At 34.1% G+C, this 22,391-nt stretch overlaps 1 protein-coding gene across 1 annotated transcript; it reads left to right on the top strand.

Annotated features, from left to right (window-relative positions):
- Positions 1-2,376: 2,376 nt before the first annotated feature.
- On the top strand, positions 2,377-22,093 carry LOC114325086 (parkin coregulated gene protein-like). The gene is made up of 4 exons (XM_028273022.2): positions 2,377-2,691; positions 7,732-7,903; positions 12,472-12,621; positions 21,818-22,093. Exons 1-4 carry the CDS (start codon positions 2,455-2,457, stop codon positions 21,976-21,978), a joined length of 720 nt encoding a protein of 239 aa, XP_028128823.1. The 5' UTR covers positions 2,377-2,454; the 3' UTR covers positions 21,979-22,093.
- The last annotated feature ends 298 nt before the right edge of the window (positions 22,094-22,391 follow it).

Raw genomic sequence — 22,391 nt, 5'->3', positions numbered from 1 at the left:
ACACAAGTGGTCTGCTTTTAATGACCTAGAGAAAGAAGAGATAATCATTTTCACTGCTTGGAATAGCATTACCAACTCTTACGATCAGCTGGAAAAGTTCGCGTTTGCTATTCTGTCCCTTTTTCGGTTCTACATAGCTACATTTACATTTTTGCGCCACTTAATTTTCATATCAGCTATTTTTTAGCTGGAATATTGTATGCGCCACTCATTTTTACTGCCGTTGGCGGTTTTTTATTCTTGTATCGAATAGTCCAGAAAGCTACAATACCCTCGTAACCTATCTTACAATCTACCTCAATTGACAAAACAGCTGTTTCCCTAGCAACCCCTTCTGTCATCCTCAAGTCATCACATTTCATTATGCACATCATCTCGTTTTCATTTCATTTTGTTCCGTGATGGTAACAGGAAAAGAGTCCAGATCGACCAGCGGGAAGAGGCAGCAGAGTAGCTGCAAGATTTGGATGCCTGTAAACATCAAATCCCTATGAAGAAAACAAACGGCTTTTAATGCTCATTCAATACTCCAATACCTTCAAAATATCATATTTGACCTTGGCTTTATTAAACAATACTTAACAATACCTTTCAAACGCGTGTTTATTGATCAAAATCGGTTAAACTGTTTAGAAGTTATCGAGCTCCAAAATTATATTCCACTTAACCATAATCGCCGAATTGGTCTAGTGCAGTGGTCAGCAAAGTGTTGCTCCGGAGCCGCATGTGGCTCTTGGGTTCCTTAAGTGCGGCTTTGGCAAAAATATCCACGGAAAGCGCAATAATATTTTCGTTAAAAAAACTTGGTAGGACAAAAATTACATCTTATTTTAATAAATTAGCATTTGCAAACTTTAGCACTTGTCCAAAATTCTCTTAATGCTACGATAACCGAGTTGAAATTTTTCCTTTTGAAATTGTCATTGGTAGCTTTGAAATAAAATTGTTGGATTTAAAAAAAACAAGGAGATATGGCGCTCTAAATTCGAACGTCTTTTTGTTGAATTGGAAATATTGGAGAAGAAAAAATGTGATCTTAGTTCAAAACACAAGTGGTCTGCTTTTAATGACCTAGAGAAAGAAGACATAATCATTTTCACCGCTTGGAATAGCATTGCCGACTCTTACGATCAGCTGGAAAAGTTCGCGTTTGCTATTCTGTCCCTTTTTGGGTTCTACATAGCTATATTTACATTTTTACGCCATTTAATATTCATATCAGCTATTTTGTAGCTGGAATATTGTATGCGCCACTCATATATACTGCGGTTGGCGGTTTTTTATTCTTATATCGAATAGTCTCGAAAGCTGAAATACCCTCGTAACCTATTTTACAATCTACCTCAATTGACAAAACAGTTGTTTCCCTAGCAACCCCTTCTCTTATCCTCAAGTCATCACATTCATTATGCACATCATCTCGTTTTGATTTCATTTTTTCCCTGATGGTAACAGGAAAAGAGTCCAGATCGACCAGCGGGTAGAGACAGCAGAGTAGCTGCAAGATTTGGATGCCTGTAAACATCAAACCCCTATGAAGAAAAAAAAACGGCTTTTCAAACTCACTCAATCCTCCAATGCCTTCAAAATATCATATTTGACCTTGACTTTATCAAACAATACTTTTCAATACCTTTCAAATGCGTGTTTATTGATCAAAATCGGTTAAACTGTTTAGAAGTTATCGAGCTCCAAAATTATGTTCCACTTAACCATAATCGCCGAATTGGTCTAGTTCAGTGGTCAGCAAAGTGTTGCTCCGGAGCAAAATATCCACGGAAAGCGCAATAATAGTTTCGTTAAAAAAACTTGGTAGAAAAAAAATTACATCTTATTTTAATAAATTAGCATTTGCAAACTTTAGCATTTGTCAAAAATTCTCTTAATGCTACGATAACCGAGTTGAAATTTTCCATTTTGAAAATGCCCTTGGTAGCTTTGCAACACAATTGTTGGATTTAAAAAAAAAACAAGGAGATATGGCGCTCTAAATTCGAACGTCTTTTTGTTGAATTGGAAATATTGGAGAAGAAAAAATGTGATCTTAGTTCACAACACAAGTGGTCTGCTTTTAATGACCTAGAGAAAGAAGACATAATCATTTTCACCGCTTGGAATAGCATTGCCGACTCTTACGATCAGCTGGAAAAGTTCGCGTTTGCTATTCTGTCCCTTTTTGGAATCTACATAGCTATATTTACATTTTTACGCCATTTAATATTCATATCAGCTATTTTGTAGCTGGAATATTGTATGCACCACTCATTTTCACTGTGGTTGGCGGTTTTTTATTCTTGTATCGAACAGTCCAGAAAGCTGCAATACCCTCGTAACCTATTTTCCAATTTACCTCAATTGACAAAACAGCCGTTACCCTAGCAACCCTTTCTGTCATCCCAAGTCATCACATTTCATTATGCACATCATCTCGTTTTCATTTCATTTTGTTCCGTGATGGTAACAGGAAAAGAGTCCAGATCGACCAGCGGGAAGAGGCAGCAGAGTGCCTGCAAGATTTGGGTGCCTGCGTTTACTGTTCAAGCTCTCCAGAAACATACATGTGTCATTCCACCGCCGAGGTGTAATGTGTATAAGGAAATACCGTCGACGAACAAGAAATTCAGAACGAACTACTTGAGGGGGAATCTGCCCATAGGAACGGATCCCAAGGGGAATAAGGTTTCTTGGAAAGTGAGTACACTTTTTCTCGTATATTTGAATTGTTTGTACCGGGTGTCCCAATAAGAATGGCTCTCGGCCATATCTCAGGAACCGTTTATAGTAGAGCTTTGAAATAAAAATTTTTATAACAAAAGTTGCCTCAGGAAAAGCCTGGAAATTATTTTCATAATTGTGGGTCCACCGCTAGAGGGCGTAATTGAATATCAAAAATTAAAAAATCTAAATTTTACAAAATTTTCCTAATGAAGGGGCACTGGAAATCCGATCGTCGTATTCTTCATAAAATTCTACGCATATTTGATTTGACAAGTTTAGGTCTACCTTTGGAAATAAGAAGTGGGGGTGAGTGGGAACCTTGTTATGAAAAACTGGCTGTGAGTCCGGTTCTGCTTAATCAAATTTTGCAAACTGGGTCTTGTTGAAGACAGATCTTTTTAATCAATGTAAAAGTTATGATTTCGAACCAACTTACTGAGTAATATGCCAGCTAGAAGGCGTTATTTAATTTTTTTCAGAAATCTAGTGTTCCTTGGAAAATATTAAATACAAACATGCATTTTTAATACCACATTACAAAATTAGACAAAATTAGCAACAGAATAGCGAAAACCGCATGTTAATACCTTTTTTCTATCTCGAGATATCTTACAAAACGTGTAAATTTAAAAACATAACTGTTACTGACACCGGTAAACGAAATAATTCATTAAAAGTAGTGTGCTATGGAAACAACAAAGAAACATTTTCCAGCTGTCAACGTATATTAGGTCTTTTCAACGCTTCTCATTTGTTTCGAGACTCGTTCATATCTCGTATATTAATATTATACATGGATTATACGGCATATGACAGAGGCTCGAAACAAATGAGAAGCGTTGAAAAGCCCTATTACAAAGAAATAAAAACAACTATTTAGTGATGACATAAACGTTCAAATTTTTGCCCATCATTTTCGTTGCAAACATTTACTCTTTCAAGAGTATATTGAACAGCAGTCTCAATTTCTGCTCTCGATATGCTTTGAATGGCGTTTAGTATTCTCTGGATAATGTATTCTAGAGTAGTGTATGATGGGCAACAATTTGAATATTTAGGTCGTCACTAAGTAATTCTTTTTGTTCTGTGTTATATTTGATTTTAATAGTATTGTTTTTCTTTATATTGTTGTTTTAATTAATTATATTTTTATACGTTGACATCTGGAAAATGTTATTTTGTTTTTTTCCACAGCACACTACTTTTCATTAACTTAGTTTATCGGTGATAGTAACAGTTATGTATAAAAGTTACACGTTTCTCGATATATCTTGAGATAGACAAAAGGTATCGACATGCGGTTTTCGCTATTCTATTGCTAATTTAATCTAATTTTATAAAGTATGATTAAAAATGCATACTTGTATTTAATATTTTCCAAAGAAAACTAGATTTCTGAAAAAAATTAAATAACGCCTCCCAGCTGGCTTATTACTTATTAGGATGGTTCAAAATTTTCACGCTTACATTGAAGAAAAAGATCTGTCTTCAACAAGACCCAGTTTTCAAAATTTGATTTAGCAGAACCGGACTTACAGCCATTTTTTCATAACAAGGTTCCCACTCACCCCCACCTCTTATTTGCAAAGGTAGAGTTAAACTTGTTAAATCAAATATGCGCAGAATTTGATGAAGAATACAATAATCGGATTTCCAGTGCCCCTTCATTAGGAAAATTTTGTAAAATTCAGATTTTTTTATTTTTGATATTCAATTACGCCCTCTAGCGGTGGACCCACAATTATGAAAATAATTTCCAGGCTTTTCCTGAGGCAACTTTTGTTATAAAATTTTTTATTTCAAAGCTCTACTATAAACCGTTCCTGAGATGGGGCCGAGAGCCATTCTTATTGGGACACCCGGTACAAAAAGATTATTGGGATACAACTTCACAGCTCGCTGCAAAATGTTTGTAAACCATTTAAAGTATGATTATTATTTGTTTATAATATACACTGCATATCAGAGAAAACAGACCACCCAAAACTTAAGAATTTTTAATTATTTTTTTATTTATATCAAATTATATCTATTGTGTATTGAACCAACTACTGTTATAGTACGTAGTGATAGGGGAGCCCAAGCTAGCATTTTTGCAGTTACTCGAGCGCGTCAGAATATCCCATGGGAAGAAACCTTGCACCCTGTAAATGTACCCCTACCATATATTGGGTCTTAATACACGGGAGCTCGTTAAGGGGGGTCCGAAAAAAATATATATCTTGTATGTATATTCTTAGAAAAACTCGAAGCGTTAGATTAAGATAAGGTAAGTTAAGCACATGCAGAACAGTGTATATTTAAAAAATCTGACTGTTTCAGCGGAGCGTAAGGAAATGGGTGAGTCACAAAGTTTCACAAGAAAAAAGCGAATATTTCGAGAACTAAACGTCAGATCGAAAAACTAAAAAATACGTTTTCAATATTTTCAAAAATCCATCTACTGATACCAAACACGACTCCCCACGGAGAGGGGTGGGGAGTAAATTTAAAATTTTAAATAGGAACCCCGCGTTATCTCGCGAAATGAACATCAGATCAAAAAACTGCAGAATACACGTATTTAATATTTTAAAAAAATCTATCGAATGACAGCAAACACGACCCCCCCTCCAGAAACGGGGCGGTACATTAAAATCTTAAATAGGAGCACCCATTTTTTATTGCTTATTTGGATTCCTTACATAAAAATAAGTAACTTTTATTCGAGGCATTTTTTCGAATTATGGATAGATGGCGCTATAATTGGAAAAGACGATTGTTGGAAATGAAAAATTAAATTGAAAAATAGAAAGTCCCCACTTAAATGGAAAACTTTACTTAACTTTTTACTTTTTTTGTTTTAGAACCTAATCTTCACAACCCAATAGGTCCCCATAAGGCTCGAGTAACTGCAAATTTAGTATACATTCCTCCTCTATTATAGCCTTGTATCATTCGTGATACATGGATAACATGAAAAAATTTAAGAAAATATTAATGTACTGAAAATTTCGATTTACTATTATGTACAGTTGCAGTTATAACAGTGACTGAATTATAAAGTCATGAAAAGGCAAATATCACCCGTTTCAATCCTGTCTGTTCCCAACACGGTTCTGGATGATACTCATCATTTGATTTGGCTTAGAACTGAATACCTTTTGGATGTCCCTTTGGGGATAAGTGGTCCATCCCTCAATGACAGCTATTTGAAGTTTCTCACATGTTGTTGGAGCAGGTATACGACGTGTTTATAACCTTTTGAGGAGACTGCTTATAATGTGGTCAATAGGATTCAAGTCTGGACTTTAAATAGGCCAGTCCATTTTTGGAATACCAACATGTTCAAGATTCTATGTTACAGTCGTTGCCGTGCATGATCTCTCTCTCTCTTGTCGTTTCCCCATTACTGAGGATCGTGATTTCTTCCAATATTCCTAACAATGTTTCTCCATTGGTCTCTATCTTCAGCTGCTCTAAGAGCTTCGCAGAATGAGTTTCCAGCTAAATTCTTTATTTCGTTGGACCATCTAGTTGGTGATCGTCCTCTTGATCTTTTCCCCCGAACGTTTCCAGAAACAATTAATCTCTCCAAACTATCGTCACCTTTGCGAACCATGTGACCGAAGAATTGCAGAATTCGTTGCAGACATATTGTGGACAGCCTTTTTTTAATATTGAGTTGGTTTAAAATGGAAACGTTTGTCCTATGAGTTTGTTCCCGTTATGTATGTGTGTATGTGTTAATGAGCCCCTGTCAATGAAGACGAGATCCGTGTGTGCCTCAAAAGAAATCCCTGCCCAAAACCTTACTAAGCCACCACCAAAAGCAAACCGATGTGACCTAGGGCAGCATAACTTCTAGCCCTTCTGTAGACCTTAGGTCGACCATCTTTACCATACATTGATATTACGCGCTCATAAGTACATATTTATTTTTTTCTAATCGTCTGTTGTCCAACTGACGTGTTTCAAATGCAAGTCTGTGTCTTTTGTGAACAGCAGTATAGTGAATCTATTGTCTTAACCTTCGTCGAACAATAGAACCGCTGGTTACTGATCCTTGGGCTTGCTGAATATGGCTTTGTAGCATTCTAGCAGTTTGTGTCCGGTTTCGTAATGCAGAAATAATGATAACGCGATCTTCTCTGACTATTGTCTTCCTTTTGGCATCCGTACCGAGCCATCGTTGATGAGATCCGGTCTCAACAAATTGTTGATAAGTTATTTGCACAGTTGAACGACTACCATTCAATAATTGTCTTGCCACATCTCTTTTGGATTGTTCAATTTTCCAGCAATGTAACAATCTGAATAGCTTTTCGATGTTTTTCCATCGTTGTTAAGAAATACACTTCACTCTAAGGAGGCCAGTGTAATACTAGGGGCCGGTCTTTTCACCTCAGGATAACTAGTTATCGGGAAGTATATCTGACAGAATATTTAATTTAGAACGTCTGCTCATAAGCATCCTAAGGAGGAGAAAAACAGAATACTTCGGCCATATAATTCGTGGACCTAAATACCATCTGCTTCGCCTTATAATACAAGGAAAAGTGGAGGGAACGAGATGGATTGGTCGAAAGAAACTTTCATGGCTGCGTAATATTAGGACGTCCTGCGACGTTGTCCGATGCCCAATTGCCACCGCGTCCTATCATTACAATCTTCTTCTCTCAATCCTCGTTCGCTCATTGACCTTCTAACTCCTTCCATCCACGATTTCTTTGGTCCTCCTCGCTTCCCGTGTTCCGGTGGTATCCATTTTGCTACTTTATTTGGTAGTCTTTCTTCTGGCATTCTTTGAACATGCCCATACCATGTAAGCTGTTTTCTCTCTATGCAGTCAGTCACAGTTTCTTTTAGACCCATTTCATCCTTTATTGTGTTGTTTCGAACCCTATCAAGTTTCCTTTTTTCTAGCTGCTCTTCTTAATGCATCCATTTCTGTGGCTTCTATTTTCCTTATTTGATATTCTATCTTTCTATTTGCAGTTCTGAAATCCTTCTAATTATTATACTATATTGCAGGCGGACATAACCAAATTAGATTTCCATTATTATCTGCCCATGTTCTTTGAAGGCCTCGTTGAGACAGAACACCCTTACAAATTATTCGCTCAGCAAGGAATTCACGATTTATTGACACATGGAGGCAACAAAATTTTTCCGTGTATTCCTCAACTGATTATACCAATCAAGGGTAAGTAACAAATTATATCATAAAAAACTTGTTGAAAAAAATAAATAAAATAACTTCTGAAGCAGTTTCTAAAATTTTTGTACTTTTGCACAAACATACTGGAGATACGGTACTGATCTGAAGATCTACAAAAAAATATTTGGTGTTAAGTGTTAAGGTTTGGTGTTCAGGTCTTCGAAATGTGTACTTGCAGAAGAATGCTGTATGGAGTGGAGGCATGGAAGTTAAAGAAACAGATCGTCGACAGATTGGAGGTCTTCGGAATATGGGCTTACAGAATAATGCTTAAAATAAATAAGGTGGACAGAGTTTACAAACGCCCGAGTACTGGAAAGAATGAAAAAATAAAAAGAGGTCCTAAACTATAAAAACTAGAAACTTTCAATATTTGGGCCATGTTATACTGGAGGTGATCATACAGTAGGAAATACAGAGACGAAGCCGAGGTAAAAGACGCGTTTCCTAGCTAAACAATCTAAGAACGTAGCTCAACTGCAGTTTTACAGAAATGATCAGAGACAATGCTCATGTTCAGAACATTCTGAGAGGATGAGGCACGTAAAGAAGCAGACCAAATTATTTCACATAGACATCATTATCATCATCATTGGTGATATCGCTCTAGTTGAGCCTCTACATCCCTAAGCGTTTTTTTTCATTCGGTCCTATTCTTTGTAGCATGGTGCCAGTTTAACACAGCCATTTTTCTGGTATTATTATCCACACCATCCTTCCATCTCAACCTTGTTCTACCTCATTCTCTAGGGTGTCGTCAATAGAGTGCATCTTTCAGAGTAACTTTCGTTTGTCTGGCGAGGTGGATGCCTTAAATACCGGTTTTTATCTGTATATATTTTTTTCAAATTGTTATTGTTCAGCTTCAACAAATCTAACAAATTCTTCTTCTTCTTCGCGCAACTAGGATTACTCCTGTTTGTCTGCCTCTTATTCTGTTTCAGTTGTTGACTGTACATTGTCTTTCCACCTTTTCGGCGGCCTTCCAACGGGTCTTCCGCTATATGGCTTGTTGTTTTTATAGATGTTCGCTAATCTATCTGGTTCCATTCGGTTTACATGTTCGTTCCAGTTTTTTTTCTTGTTTTTATCCACCTGTTAATATTCTGAATTTTGCACCGTTCTCGTATACTTCTGTTGTTTTGTCTATCTATTAATGATATGCCCGCTATTGATCTTAATACTTTCATTTGGACACGCGCCAACTCGTAACTCTTAATGACAAACTTTTTTAAATCAAAATGTACACCGGCCAATTCGTAACCTTTATACTACCTGACCAACTCGCAACTTTATACAGGTGAATTCGAAACCATTGTTTAATTCTAATATCCCTGGTAGTTGTTAGGTTAAAAGGTAAGAAATAAATTTGAACAGTAACGGATTAAGCCAACACGGGGCATATAGCATATTATTATGTAAGCGAATGGTTCTTGGTTTGCTTAAAAACATGTTGTGTATTATATGTACCTATAAAAAAAATAACAAAAATTGAAATCTCTTTTGATTGAAACAATATTATATGTATAGACCAGATATGTATAGATCTGTAAAAAAACGTCTATTTGTGGATGTGCGAGGTGGCATTCGGATTTTTGCAGATAAAGTTAGGTGACAACTTCAATAATAATAATTGACTTATGCTCCTTCTCAAATATGCCCGGAACATTAATAAAAAAATTAAAATATTTAAAAATTTCGAAAAACATTAATTTTTTTCTATATTCTTTGCTTATAACTTTAAAACGATTCATTTTGGAGCAAAGTCGTAGGGAATTAAAATAAAGATAATTGAATTTTTTATGATATACGACTAGTTAAAAATGTCTTAAATTATTACCCTTTCTGAAAAATAGCAATAAATACAACATAACGGGGCAAAATAGGCCTCTTTTATTCAGTGTTTTTCAACACCTTTGATTGCACTTAGAACCTTCGTAATTCGCATAGAAAATCCTTATAACATACTTAAATCGTCCACCAAATTTCATTAAAGTCGACCTGATAGATTTTGCATAATAATTTTGCAATCTAAATTTTTTTTAAAAAGTTTAAATTTTTTAAAAGCTTTCTGAACAGAAAGTGGACCATTTAGAAGTTTGCTAATTTTTTCACATATAAAGAGGCTCTCTACCTATCTAATACACTTTACAGAATTAAAATCGGATTATCTAAGCGGCCTCAGCACTGTTTTAAAGTTATAAACAATTTTTTGGCTTATAAACAAATACAGTGAGGACGTTTGAGTTGGAATAAATTCATTTTCTCGAGAATAGGCGTCTCTGGAGATAAATCCCGAAATAGGTCGATTTTTAATTTTAAATTCTAATTTTTTGGAATACATATCATACTAGTGACGTCCTCCATCTGGGCGTGATGACGCAATCGATGATTTTTTAAATGAGAATAGGGGCCGTTTGATAGCAGGCCGTATGATTCCGTCGGTATAACAGGTTGCCTTGCAACCAGATGCAGAACAGTACCATAAATGTTTTCCACGTTTTAGCACTTTCTTTAATTGAAATTTAAAATTATTTACCACCAATAACTTACACCCACGTGCACTCATTACGAAATCTGTTATCTGTTACAAGAATTTCAGTCATTTTCACAAAATTTATTTGGATTTTCTCTAGTAACTCTTCCAAAAGACAAGACATAAATGATGAATACCTTTTAAACCACCTTCAAAGAGAGTAATTTTTACAGGTACATACCTGGAATACCGGTATTAAACTATCAACATTACTTAAAAATGAAAGTTACTAATTCACCGGTAGTTAGTGGGTTATCGAAGAATTACCTGCGCGCCAGAGTTACGAGTTGGCCTGTAATTAGGATGGGGGATTAAAATAGTTACGAATTCACCGAGACCCTTTCATTTCGATATTGTTGATTTGTTGTTTCGTCTTTCTTGTATCGGTCCTTGTCTCCGCTGCATATGTTAGGATAGGTCTTACTGTGGTCTTGTATACTTTTATTTTGCTTTCCGTGGTCAGATATTTGTTTCTCCATATGGTTTCTCGGAGGCAACCACTTACTCTTGCCGCTTTTGTTGCTTGTGTTGTGGTCTCTGTTCTTATATCCTTGTCAATAGTGATCTCTACTCCTAAGTAATTGAATTTCATTACTTGTTCTACAATTTTGTCGTCTATTTCTAACTTGCATCTACGCGACTCTTTACTTATCACTATACATTTAGTTTTTTCTACTGATATTCTCATATTAAGTTTATTTGCTGTGATATTGAAAGTGTGGAGCTGCCTTTGTAGGTCATCCTCGTTATCAGCAATTAGTACTGCATCATCGGCATAGCATAGTATCGTGATTTTATGCGCTCCCATGTGGTATCCATGTCGTTTTCTTACTTCGTGAATTATTTGCTTCATCACCATATTGAATAACAATGGGCTGAGTGAGTCTCCTTGGCGGATTCCTCCTTTTAGTTCTATGCGTTCTGTTTCTCCTGTTGACCTTATAACTCTGGTCTTGTTGTTCTTGTTAATTTCATTAATTAGCCTTATTATCTGGTGGTCTATTTGTTCAGCTTGTAATAAATTTAAGACATCATTTCGCCTCACCCTGTCAAAAGCACTTTTTAAATCTATAAAGTACATGTATGCTGGTTTTCCATATTCAATAGACTTTTCTACTATTTGCCTGATAATAAAAATTGCATCTATTGTGCTGCTGTTCTTCCGGAAGCCTTGTTGTTCATCTGCCATGTTCGCTTTTTCCTCGATTTTATCTTTTATGACTGTCGTCAACAATTTTAATGTGCTGTTCATCAGACTAATGCCTCTATAATTTTCAGGATTTTTCGAGTCTCTCTTTTTGAGTATCGGTAGCAGGAGACTTTCCTTCCATTCCGCTGGTACTACTCCGATATTTATTATATCGACAAATAATTTTAGGAGCCATTTGAGTAGTGTTCCTCCTTCATATTTTAGCAGTTCATTATTTATTTTATCAGGACCAGGTGCTTTTCTATTTTTTTATTCGTTCTTGTAGCTCTTCTTTTGATATTAGTACTCTATCGTGGGTTTCATTAATGTTTATTTCTCTGTTCTCTTCTTCTCCTTCTCCATATAATTTCGTGAAATGCTCAGTCCATTGTGTCTCCGTAATGTTATCTATCCGTACAAATTCATTCATTTCTGTTTTTTGTCTCCTTATCATCTTCCACACCTTTTTCTGGAGTTTTCTCGTGCTTCCGGTGTTTTCACTCTTGTGTATCTTAGGAAAGCTTGTTTCTTTCGATTTGCTAGTGCTTTCACCCTTTCCTCGTACCATGGAGTTTTGTATTCCCATTTATTTCTGTTGACTTTTCTTTTACCTAAAGCTTCTTCTGCTGCTTGTTGGATACTTTTTCTAATAATTTTCCAGGTTTCTTCTATAATATCCTTTTTAATCTCTAGGTTATGGCTCACAACAAATTCAAAAAGCATATTAGAACGTCCCAGATATTTTAAACATTTTGAAGCTGTCTGTTTTGATTTTTTTTACTATATCTACACTGAATTCTATAAATAATAATCTAATATATGTTCCAGATGCTTTAAGAACAAAAAACAATGAGGTTATGTGCAACACGCTGCGCATTTTGCAACATCTAGTTAAATCGGGAGACATGATTGGAGAAGCTTTAGTACCTTATTATCGTCAAATTTTACCCAGTCTTAATATTTACAAAGAAAAGAATGGTAAGTTGAAGTATCATTTTTGCTCATGTTTTTTAATTTCTTTGTTGCAATATACAGGTTGATCAACATTGTGACAAGTTCGTATATTTGTTATTATAGGAGATACATATAGATTAGCATTGTAGGAGCACTTGTGGAGTCTATAGTAACGGATATAAGTGAAGTATGGACTTTAAATGCTGAAGCAAAGAGAAAGCTAGATATAAAAGAGACAAAATATCAGGAATTACCAACGAAGCCATTAAAGATAGATTAAATGCCACACACACACGTTCTTCTTCTTCTTTTTGTATAGACATGACTCTGTTTTTTCAATGTGCCTCTAGTAAGTTGTCGTTCCATCGTTTTCGTGGTCTTCCCACTGATCGTCTTCCTATTGGGGAACCGTCTCTCGCTGTCCTGACTATCCTATTTGTTGTCATTCGGCTTATGTGGTCATTCCATTCTATTTTTCTGTTTCTTACCCAGTTATTAATGTTATCCACCTTGCATCTCCGTCGTATATCTGTACTTCTAGCTCTGTCCCATAGAGTCTTACCATCGATCTTTCGAAGGGTTTTCATCTCCGCTGTTTCGAGCAATCTTTTTGTCCTCTCTGTGTCGGGTCGTGTTTCTGCCGCGTATGTCATTATTGGTCTAATGACTGTTTTGTAAATTCTGCCTTTCATTTATTTTCCGATATTTTTATTTCTCCATACTGTGTCATTCAGGCAACCTGCGGCTCTGTTTGCTCTATTCACTTGATCATCCACTTCTGTTTCGAGCCTTCCGTAGCTAGATAGTGTGATGCCTAGGTATTTAAACTCCATCACTTGTTCTATTATCTTACCTTCCAGCTCCAATTTACATCTTATTGGAGCTGCTGTTATAACCATGCATTTAGTCTTTTTTGAGGAAATTAACATGTTAAATTTTCTGGCGATTATGTTGAATTGGTGCAGCATACGTTGTAAATCATCTTCACTTTGAGAGATTAGTATTGCATCGTCCACATAGCAGATTATTTTAAGTTGTTTTTCTCCCATTTGGTATCCTTTTTTAGTTCTTACTTTTTTTATTATTTCGTCCATGATCAGGTTGAACAATAAAGGACTCAAGGAATCCCTCTGTCTTATCCCATTGCCGGCTTCAATTGGGTCAGTTAGTTCATCTTCCACTTTTACTTTTATTGTGTTGTTCTGGTAGATGTTTTCGATCGTTTTAATTATTTCCAGAGGTACCTCTCTCGAGTATAACAAGTGGATAACGTCCTTTAATGTGACCCTGTCAAATGCTTTCTTAAGGTACACGAAACATAAATATGCCGGTTTGTTGTATTCCAACGAATTCTGTTGAACTTGCCTCATTATAAATATAGCGCCAGTGCGTGACCTTCCCGACCTAAAACCTTGTTGTTCTTTTGCTACACACACGTTAACTGATAAAATAGAAAGGAAAAGTCTTCAGTGATTTGGACATCTACAGATGGAAGAAAGTAGATGGTCCAGTAGAGTATTTAGATGGAATCCGGCAGAAAGACGTAAAAAAGGAAGGCCAAGATTGTCTTGGTGTGGAAATATCAGGAAGTAATTGGAGCGCAGGAATTTATAAGAAGGGGACGCTCCAGAAAGGCAAAGATGGCGACTAGGAGTGGGAATGATCCTAGAATATTATGTTTTATGTTCATTTCGTACTTTTACAAAAAGCCATGAATTATTTTAGATTTTTCCAAGCAGTTGTAGACAATTTTCTGATTTTCTTACCAGATAACAGTGATTGCCAAATTAAAAAAAAAGAAGTATAGTGGAGTCCTTTTTGTTCTCTATATTCGTCGTCAGCGGTCTTATAAATTGTAAAAGTCGCAGATTAAGGATGTACCAGAAAGAACTTTAAACAAAAAAGTTTCAGATTTAAATAACTATTTACCATTTTAATTTTATTATAATGGTGAATTATGCATTTGAGACTTTTCAGTTTGTTTAAGAGATGTCGCTGGATCGCGTCCCAATGGGGATTTCAATGATCTTTGAAATTCCCCTTAAATAGATGGTCGAGCTGTTTTTCGATTTAGAGGTGTGCTCGGTAGCGCTGTTGAGGAAGCCTGCAATGGCAGAAACAGCTGTCCAGCGATTTAATCTGGGCTGATTATCGGAGAATAGGCCATTTTTGGGAAAAGTTATTTACCAGCAATTTTATTGCTGGAATCGAAGCTTATGATTATATATATTAATAATATAGGTATGCAAAGTCCGCAGATAGTGTGCTACTTTTTTTCATAAACAAAATGGCGCCCGGAAATCGTGTTTTTCAATTATTGCTCTATAACTCCGAAGATTTTAACTTTACAACAAAAACACTCAAATAAAAATTCTCCGCAATTAAATTCTGCATAAATATATGTTTTTCCCGATCTGCTCCGACGAAAATTTTCCTCGGAAAATGCGGGTTTTCCCAACAAAATCTTTAATTTTCAAATAAAGTTTTAGATAAGTAATTATCTACCAATAATTAAATAATGTGGTGACTTAAAAGCCTTCTTGGTTTAGATTATAGTTCCAGAAGCTGGTGAAAATTGAACGAATATTTTAGCAACAATTCAATTGTTAATTAATAATTTACGGTCGCAATAATAACCAAAATAATTATTAAGATACACTGATCAAACTTTGAAATCTTATAAAGATGAGATGCCTATTTAATACTTTGTCGACAAAATATAAATTTTTTATTTTTTTTTGCATAATCTTTAAATGTTAAAAAAAATAGTTATAAACAAATTAACGTTTCTCATAAAGTTTTTATTATATTCTAATTTTAAAAAATAGTTAAAATGCATATTTCAAAGATCTTGAAAATGAATGCTTTAAAACTTTTTTTGCAACCATTTGAAATAAAGTTATGAAACAGCAAAGTAAACATACGATCACTACGTTGTTTATAATTTTTTTTAATTCTTTCAAAGCGTAAAAGTGAGTTTAAAGTACAAGCTAATTATTTACAAAAAATATCGATTATTAGTTTAATGGTTATATTTTAATTAAAGATTATAAATATATTTTTTTGTAGTTTACACGCGCGAAAGTACACTAATACAGTACCGTAGCTAAAATTTTCACTCGAAGCGCCGACTGCCGCGCGACGTACAGTTAATAAATAAAATTATATTATTATGTATGCTGCGTGTCAGTCGCTTTGAGTTAACATTTTAGCTCCGGCTCTGTATCAAGCCCACTTTCGCGTTAAAAATTACAAAAAAAAATATTTTTAATCTTTGATTAAAATAAAACCATTGAACTAATATTTGATATTTTTTGTGAGTAATTAGATTGTACCATAGACTCACTTTTAAGCTTTGAAACAATTAAAACAAATTATAAACAACGGAGAAATCGTATATTTACTTTGCTGTTTCGTAACTTTTTTGCAAATGGTTGGAAAAAAGTTTTAAAGCATTCATTTTCAAGACCTTTGAAATACGCATTTTAAGTATTTTTTAAAATTAGAATATAATAAAGAATTTCTGAGAAATGTTAATTTGTTTATAACCACAAATCTAGTACAACCAGAAATCTAGTAATCCTAGAAGAATTCATTTTGGATGCCTTTGGGAAGGGGGCTCAGGTCGATGTGATCTATACCGACTTCTCAAAGGCATTCGATCGTGTTAACATCAAGATTCTTATAAAAAAACTAGAAGCACTAGGAATTCATGGATCCCTACTTGAGTGGTTGGAGAGCTACCTGACAGACAGGCTTCAGGTTGTCAAAGTCAAGAACTGTCTTTCTGAAGAGATTTTGGTTAGGTCTGGCGTCCCACAGGGTGACCATTTATCGACTATTCTTTTTATTTGTTTCATAAATGACATTTTAGAAATCTTTGAAAATTGTGTTATTTTGTTGTATGCTGATGATTTGAAAATTTTTAGAATTATTAAGGATGTTAAAGACTGTAAAAATGCAAAAAGATGTAAACAATTTCTCACAATGGTGTACAAAGAATGACCTTTCACTTAATATCGATAAATGTAAAATAATGTGCTTTTTTAGAAACTCACAACCTATCTGTTTTAATTACTCTATAAATAATATATTTCTGGAACCAACTAACACTTTCAAAGATTTAGGTGTATTTTTTGATCCCACTTTATGTTTCAAAAATCACTATAATTTTATTTGTAATAAAGCTTTTAAATTACTTGGATTTTTGAAAAGAACCTTGTCAGAATTCAATAATGTGGATTGTTTTAAAAGTGTGTATTGTTCTATGGTTAGATCAGTTCTGGAATATTCCAGCACTATTTGGTCTCCTTTATATAAATGTCATATTGAAAGCATTGAGAGAGTTCAGAAAAAATTTCTACGCTTTGTAGGCTATAAATTAGGGATTTCTTCAGAAGATATAGTGTATTGTGACATTTTAAAATTATGTACTTAATATACCAACATTAGAAAATCGTCGTTTAATGCTAGATTTGGTTTTTCTTTTCAATATTGTAAACGGAATGATAGATTCGCCTCAAACTTTGCAGAGAATAGGTCTTAGGGTTCCTCAAAGGTGCACAAGATCTAAGGACGTTTTTCACTTCGAATTCCAACAAACAAACTATTGTCTAAATAGACCTATAAGACGAATGTGTCAATCTGGAAATGGTTTAGATGTAGACTGTTTTCTAGCTCTCTGAATAGTTTTCGAAAAAAGCTGAAAAAATATTTTTAAAATACAATGTAGGCTGTCACTGTAAACTGTCATTTAGGTAAAAAACAAAAGATGTAGATCTTTGAAACACACTCAGTGATCAAAAGATCCACAGGTACTGGTTTAACGACCACTCGTACGAAATCAAACAAATGAAATAGAGAATGTGGAAAAATCCCCTTACGAATAACTCACACATCCACTATTTCTGGCTGGGAAAAATTTTTCGAATAGAATCAAAGATCCAAACACCAGTTCTTAGAAATGTGTTTCGCCCTCTTCAACCTCCGTGGGCTCATCGGTAAAGATGAGAGGTTGAATATCTTTAGACACATTCCATCAAAAAACAACATCCGACACATAGACATAACAGGAGCGTAAATCTACGCCCAACCTGAAAATGTCAGTCTCAAGTTTTAATTCCCTAATTACTTTAGAGTAAGTAAGATAATGTTTATGAAAAAACAAAAGATGTAGATCTTTGAAACACACTCAGTGATCAAAAGATCCACAGGTACTGGTTTAACGACCACTCGTACGAAATCAAACAAATGAAATAGAGAATGTGGAAAAATCCCCTTACGAATAACTCACACATCCACTATTTCTGGCTGGGAAAATTTTTTCGAATAGAATCAAAGATCCAAACACCAGTTCTTAGAAATGTGTTTCGCCCTCTTCAACCTCCGTGGGCTCATCGGTAAAGATGAGAGGTTGAATATCTTTAGACACATTCCATCAAAAAACAACATCCGACACATAGACATAACAGGAGCGTAAATCTACTGTGGATCTTTTGATCACTGAGTGTGTTTCAAAGATCTACATCTTTTGTTTTTTCATAAACATTATCTTACTTACTCTAAAGTAATTAGGGAATTAAAACTTGAGACTGACATTTTCAGGTTGGGCGTAGATTTACGCTCCTGTTATGTCTATGTGTCGGATGTTGTTTTTTGATGGAATGTGTCTAAAGATATTCAACCTCTCATTTTTACCGATGAGCCCACGGAGGTTGAAGAGGGCGAAACACATTTCTAAGAACTGGTGTTTGGATCTTTGATTCTATTCGAAAAATTTTTCCCAGCCAGAAATAGTGGATGTGTGAGTTATTCGTAAGGGGATTTTTCCACATTCTCTATTTCATTTGTTTGATTTCGTACGAGTGGTCGTTAAACCAGTACCTGTGGATCTTTTGATCACTGAGTGTGTTTCAAAGATCTACATCTTTTGTTTTTTCATAAACATTATCTTACTTACTCTAAAGTAATTAGGGAATTAAAACTTGATACTGACATTTTCAGGTTGGGCGTAGATTTACGCTCCTGTTATGTCTATGTGTCGGATGTTGTTTTTTGATGGAATGTGTCTAAAGATATTCAACCTCTCATCTTTACCGATGAGCCCACGGAGGTTGAAGAGGGCGAAACACATTTCTAAGAACTGGTGTTTGGATCTTTGATTCTATTCGAAAAAATTTTCCCAGCCAGAAATAGTGGATGTGTGAGTTATTCGTAAGGGGATTTTTCCACATTCTCTATTTCATTTGTTTGATGTCATTTAGGTGTAGTAATGAAACAAAGACTTACTCACAATCATTTAATTATACTTTGACGACCGGTTTCGATCTCTACATTATTCAGATCATCTTCAGGTCGGCATTACAAGTAGTTAAATGCTACAATTAAAGAAAACCAGAGTTAGAACATTGTCTGGTTGCACAAATGTTAATAGAAAGCTAAACCCGAAAACATTTTTTGAAATAAAGGTTTGCAACTGTTGACATTTCAGAAATTCGATACATACAAATGCACACTTATGAATAACAGATACTCATAAGCATGCATAAGCAAATAGATGCTTGCAGTTTATGAATATTTGTTGAAAAAATTTTTTTAAATAAAAACTAATGAAAATATTAATCAAAATTAGATATGCTTCCAAAATTCAAAAAATAATAATAATAGATAGTAATATTGCTCTGATCTACTTACATGCCGTTACAAGGGATGCGTTGCCACTTAGTTGTTAACATGTTAATACGTCCAACTTATGCTAATAGATTATCTGGGAGAGGTATAGGGCAAACAGACATGTTACGTAGGTCAAAACACAGTAAATTTTTGAAATTTAAATGGATCCTGAAGGTAGATGCGTGCTGTGAAACAAAGGATGTTGTGTGAGACAGGAGAAAGACAATGCTCGAGTGGATGTGTTTTAAATGTAGCTAAGTTTGAAATCACTTTATTGTAGACTCTTGTACTAATGTGATGGTCTTTGCTCGCCGATGTTTTGCGATATGGGCAGAGGTCAAAGTATGGGAAATGACAAATAGGATATAAATATATATAGTCTTTTGAGTCCCTTTTACTTTTCAGTGTCGGGAGTATGACAAATAGGACAGAATTTAATTGAATTAAATTAAAATGTCTTGTTCCCGGTCAAAGGACTAAGGGATGTCACAAATTTAGTAAAAATTGTAGGTGCCAAACACCCTGAAATCTATGAAATGTATAGAATTATAAGAAGGCTAATTAGATGAAAAATGGTAAAAAATTGTAAAAAGAGAGTGGTTAAAAACTGTAAAAAATAAAAATTGTAAAAAGATCATAAAGAGGCAAGGTTATTTTGTTCGAGTTATTGTATGATGGAATATGTTCAGAGAGAAAGTTAATGGTAGGGTGTAGGCACTTACTTGAGAATAGTTTTTAAAAATAAATAAATAAATTAACACATAACACATAGGATTTAGGTCATTTAGGTATTTATTCTATTTATTTGTTTTGTGTAAATTGTATGTAATTATTATTGAGATCTAAAACTGTTAATATGATATGAATTATTTAATGATTGTAATTATTGTAATTGGTATAACCGTAAATAAACTATTTATTTATTTATTTACTATTTTTTTAAACATCTAAAGATTATGCAAAAAAAGAAAAATTTATATTTTGTCGACAAAACATTAAATAGGCATCTCATCTTTATAATCTTTCTAAGTTTGATCAATGTCTCATCATTATTTTGGTTGTTATTGCGACTGTAAATTGTTAATTAACAATTGAATTGTTGCTAAAATATTCGTTTAATTTTCACCGGCTTCTGCAATTATAATCTATACCAAGAAAGCTTTCATTTCACCAAGTTATTTAATTATTGATAAATAATTACTTGTCCAAAAAATTAATTTGAAAATTCGAGATTTTTTTGGGAAACCCACATTTTTCCAGGAAAATTTTCGTTGGAGCAAATCGGGAAAAACATGCCTCTATGTAGAATTAAATTGCAGTGAATTTTTATTTGAGTGTTTTTGGTGTAAAGTTAAAATCTTTGGAGTTATAGAGCAATAATTAAAAAAAACACGATTTGGGGGCGCCATTTTGTTAATAAAAAAAGTAGCACACTATCTGCGGACTTGGCATACCTATATTATTAATATATAGGATCATAGTATTCGATTCCAGCAATAAAATTGCTGGTAAATAACCTTTCCTTGTACTTTGCTAATTAGACCAGAATATTATAACTATTTTTTTTTCAAAATTTATAGATTATGCAAAAAAACGAAAAATTTATATTTTGTCGATAAAATATTAAATAAGCATCTCATCTTTATAATCGTTATAAGTTTGATCAATGCATCATGATTATTTTGGTTATTATTGCGATCGTAAATTGTTAATTAACAATTGAAGTGTTGCTAAAATATTCGTTTAATTTTCACCGGCTTTTGGAATTACAATATATACCAAGAAAGCTTTTATGTCACTAAGTTATTTAATTATTAATAAATAATTACTTACCTAAAACTTTGTTTGAAAATTAGAGATTTTGTTGGGAAAACTCGCATTTTCCGAGGAAAATTTCGGTCGGAGCAAATCGGAAAAACATATCTCTATGCAGAATTTAATTGCGGTGAATTTTTATTTGTGTGTTTTTGTTGTAAAGTTAAAATCCTCGGAGTTATAGAGCAATAATTGAAAAAAACACGATTTGTCAGCGCCATTTTGTTTATAAAAAAAGTAGCACACTATCTGCGGACTTTGCATACCTATATTATTAATATATAGGATCTTATAATTCGATTCCAGCAATAAAATTGCTGGTAAATAACTTTTCCATGTATTTTGCTAATTAGCCCAGAGTAATTGTGCATCCCTCTGAATCGAAAACAAGCAAAACCATCTTTTACTTTTCTATCTTTACTCAGATTTGAGTACTAGGAAGTTTCTTTCTGTTCTTTTCCTAGACGAATGAAAACGGAATGTGACTGCATACAGTGGAGTCCTTTTTGTTTTCTATATTCGTCATTTGCGGTCTTATAAATTGTAAAAGTCGCAGATTAAGGATGTACCAGAAAGAACTTTCAACAAGAAAAGTTTCAGATTTAAATAACTATTTACCATTTTAATTTTATTATAGTGGTGAATTCTGCAGCTGAGACTTTTCAGTTTGCAAAAAAAAGAATTTTCGTAAATAATTTTTGGTTTTTGAATTACAAACTTGTTTTGATTTCAGTAAATTGTGGAGACGAAATAGATTATAGCCAAATGAGAGGGGACAACTTAGCAGATGCGGTCAACGAGACACTACAGGTTTTGGAACGATATGGTGGTGAAGATGCGTTCATCAACATCAAATATTTGATACCAACTTACGAATCGTGTATGCTAAATTAAATTTAGTCTGACGTCATCTATTTTTCATTCTTATACATAAAGCACTTTTCATATCCTTTTTAAGGTCATTCTCATTTTTTGTAAACTTTCAAGATAATATAAAAACTCTACACAATTTTCGGTGGTTATTATTTCTTAATATATACACAGCGCGCGCTAAAAGTACGGAAACCCAAAGATATCTGTGACACCCCGTATAATATAGTAAAAAATATTGATTATGTATATTAGATGGACCAGCGATTTAAAATTTTATATTTTCGACGATGCCAAATGCACAGTTTCTGAGATATACGGATAATTGCGAATTTTTAAATAGATAGCTCGTATAATTTACAATCTTCTGTTACAGTTTTTTATTTAGGATGTAACATACATTCTGTTAATGGCCAATTTTGACCTAATACGAAGAA

Source organism: Diabrotica virgifera, chromosome 9 (genome assembly GCF_917563875.1).
Source record: "Diabrotica virgifera virgifera chromosome 9, PGI_DIABVI_V3a".
Taxonomy (NCBI): domain Eukaryota; kingdom Metazoa; phylum Arthropoda; class Insecta; order Coleoptera; family Chrysomelidae; genus Diabrotica; species Diabrotica virgifera.
This window is presented reverse-complemented; position numbering and strand designations above follow the sequence as displayed.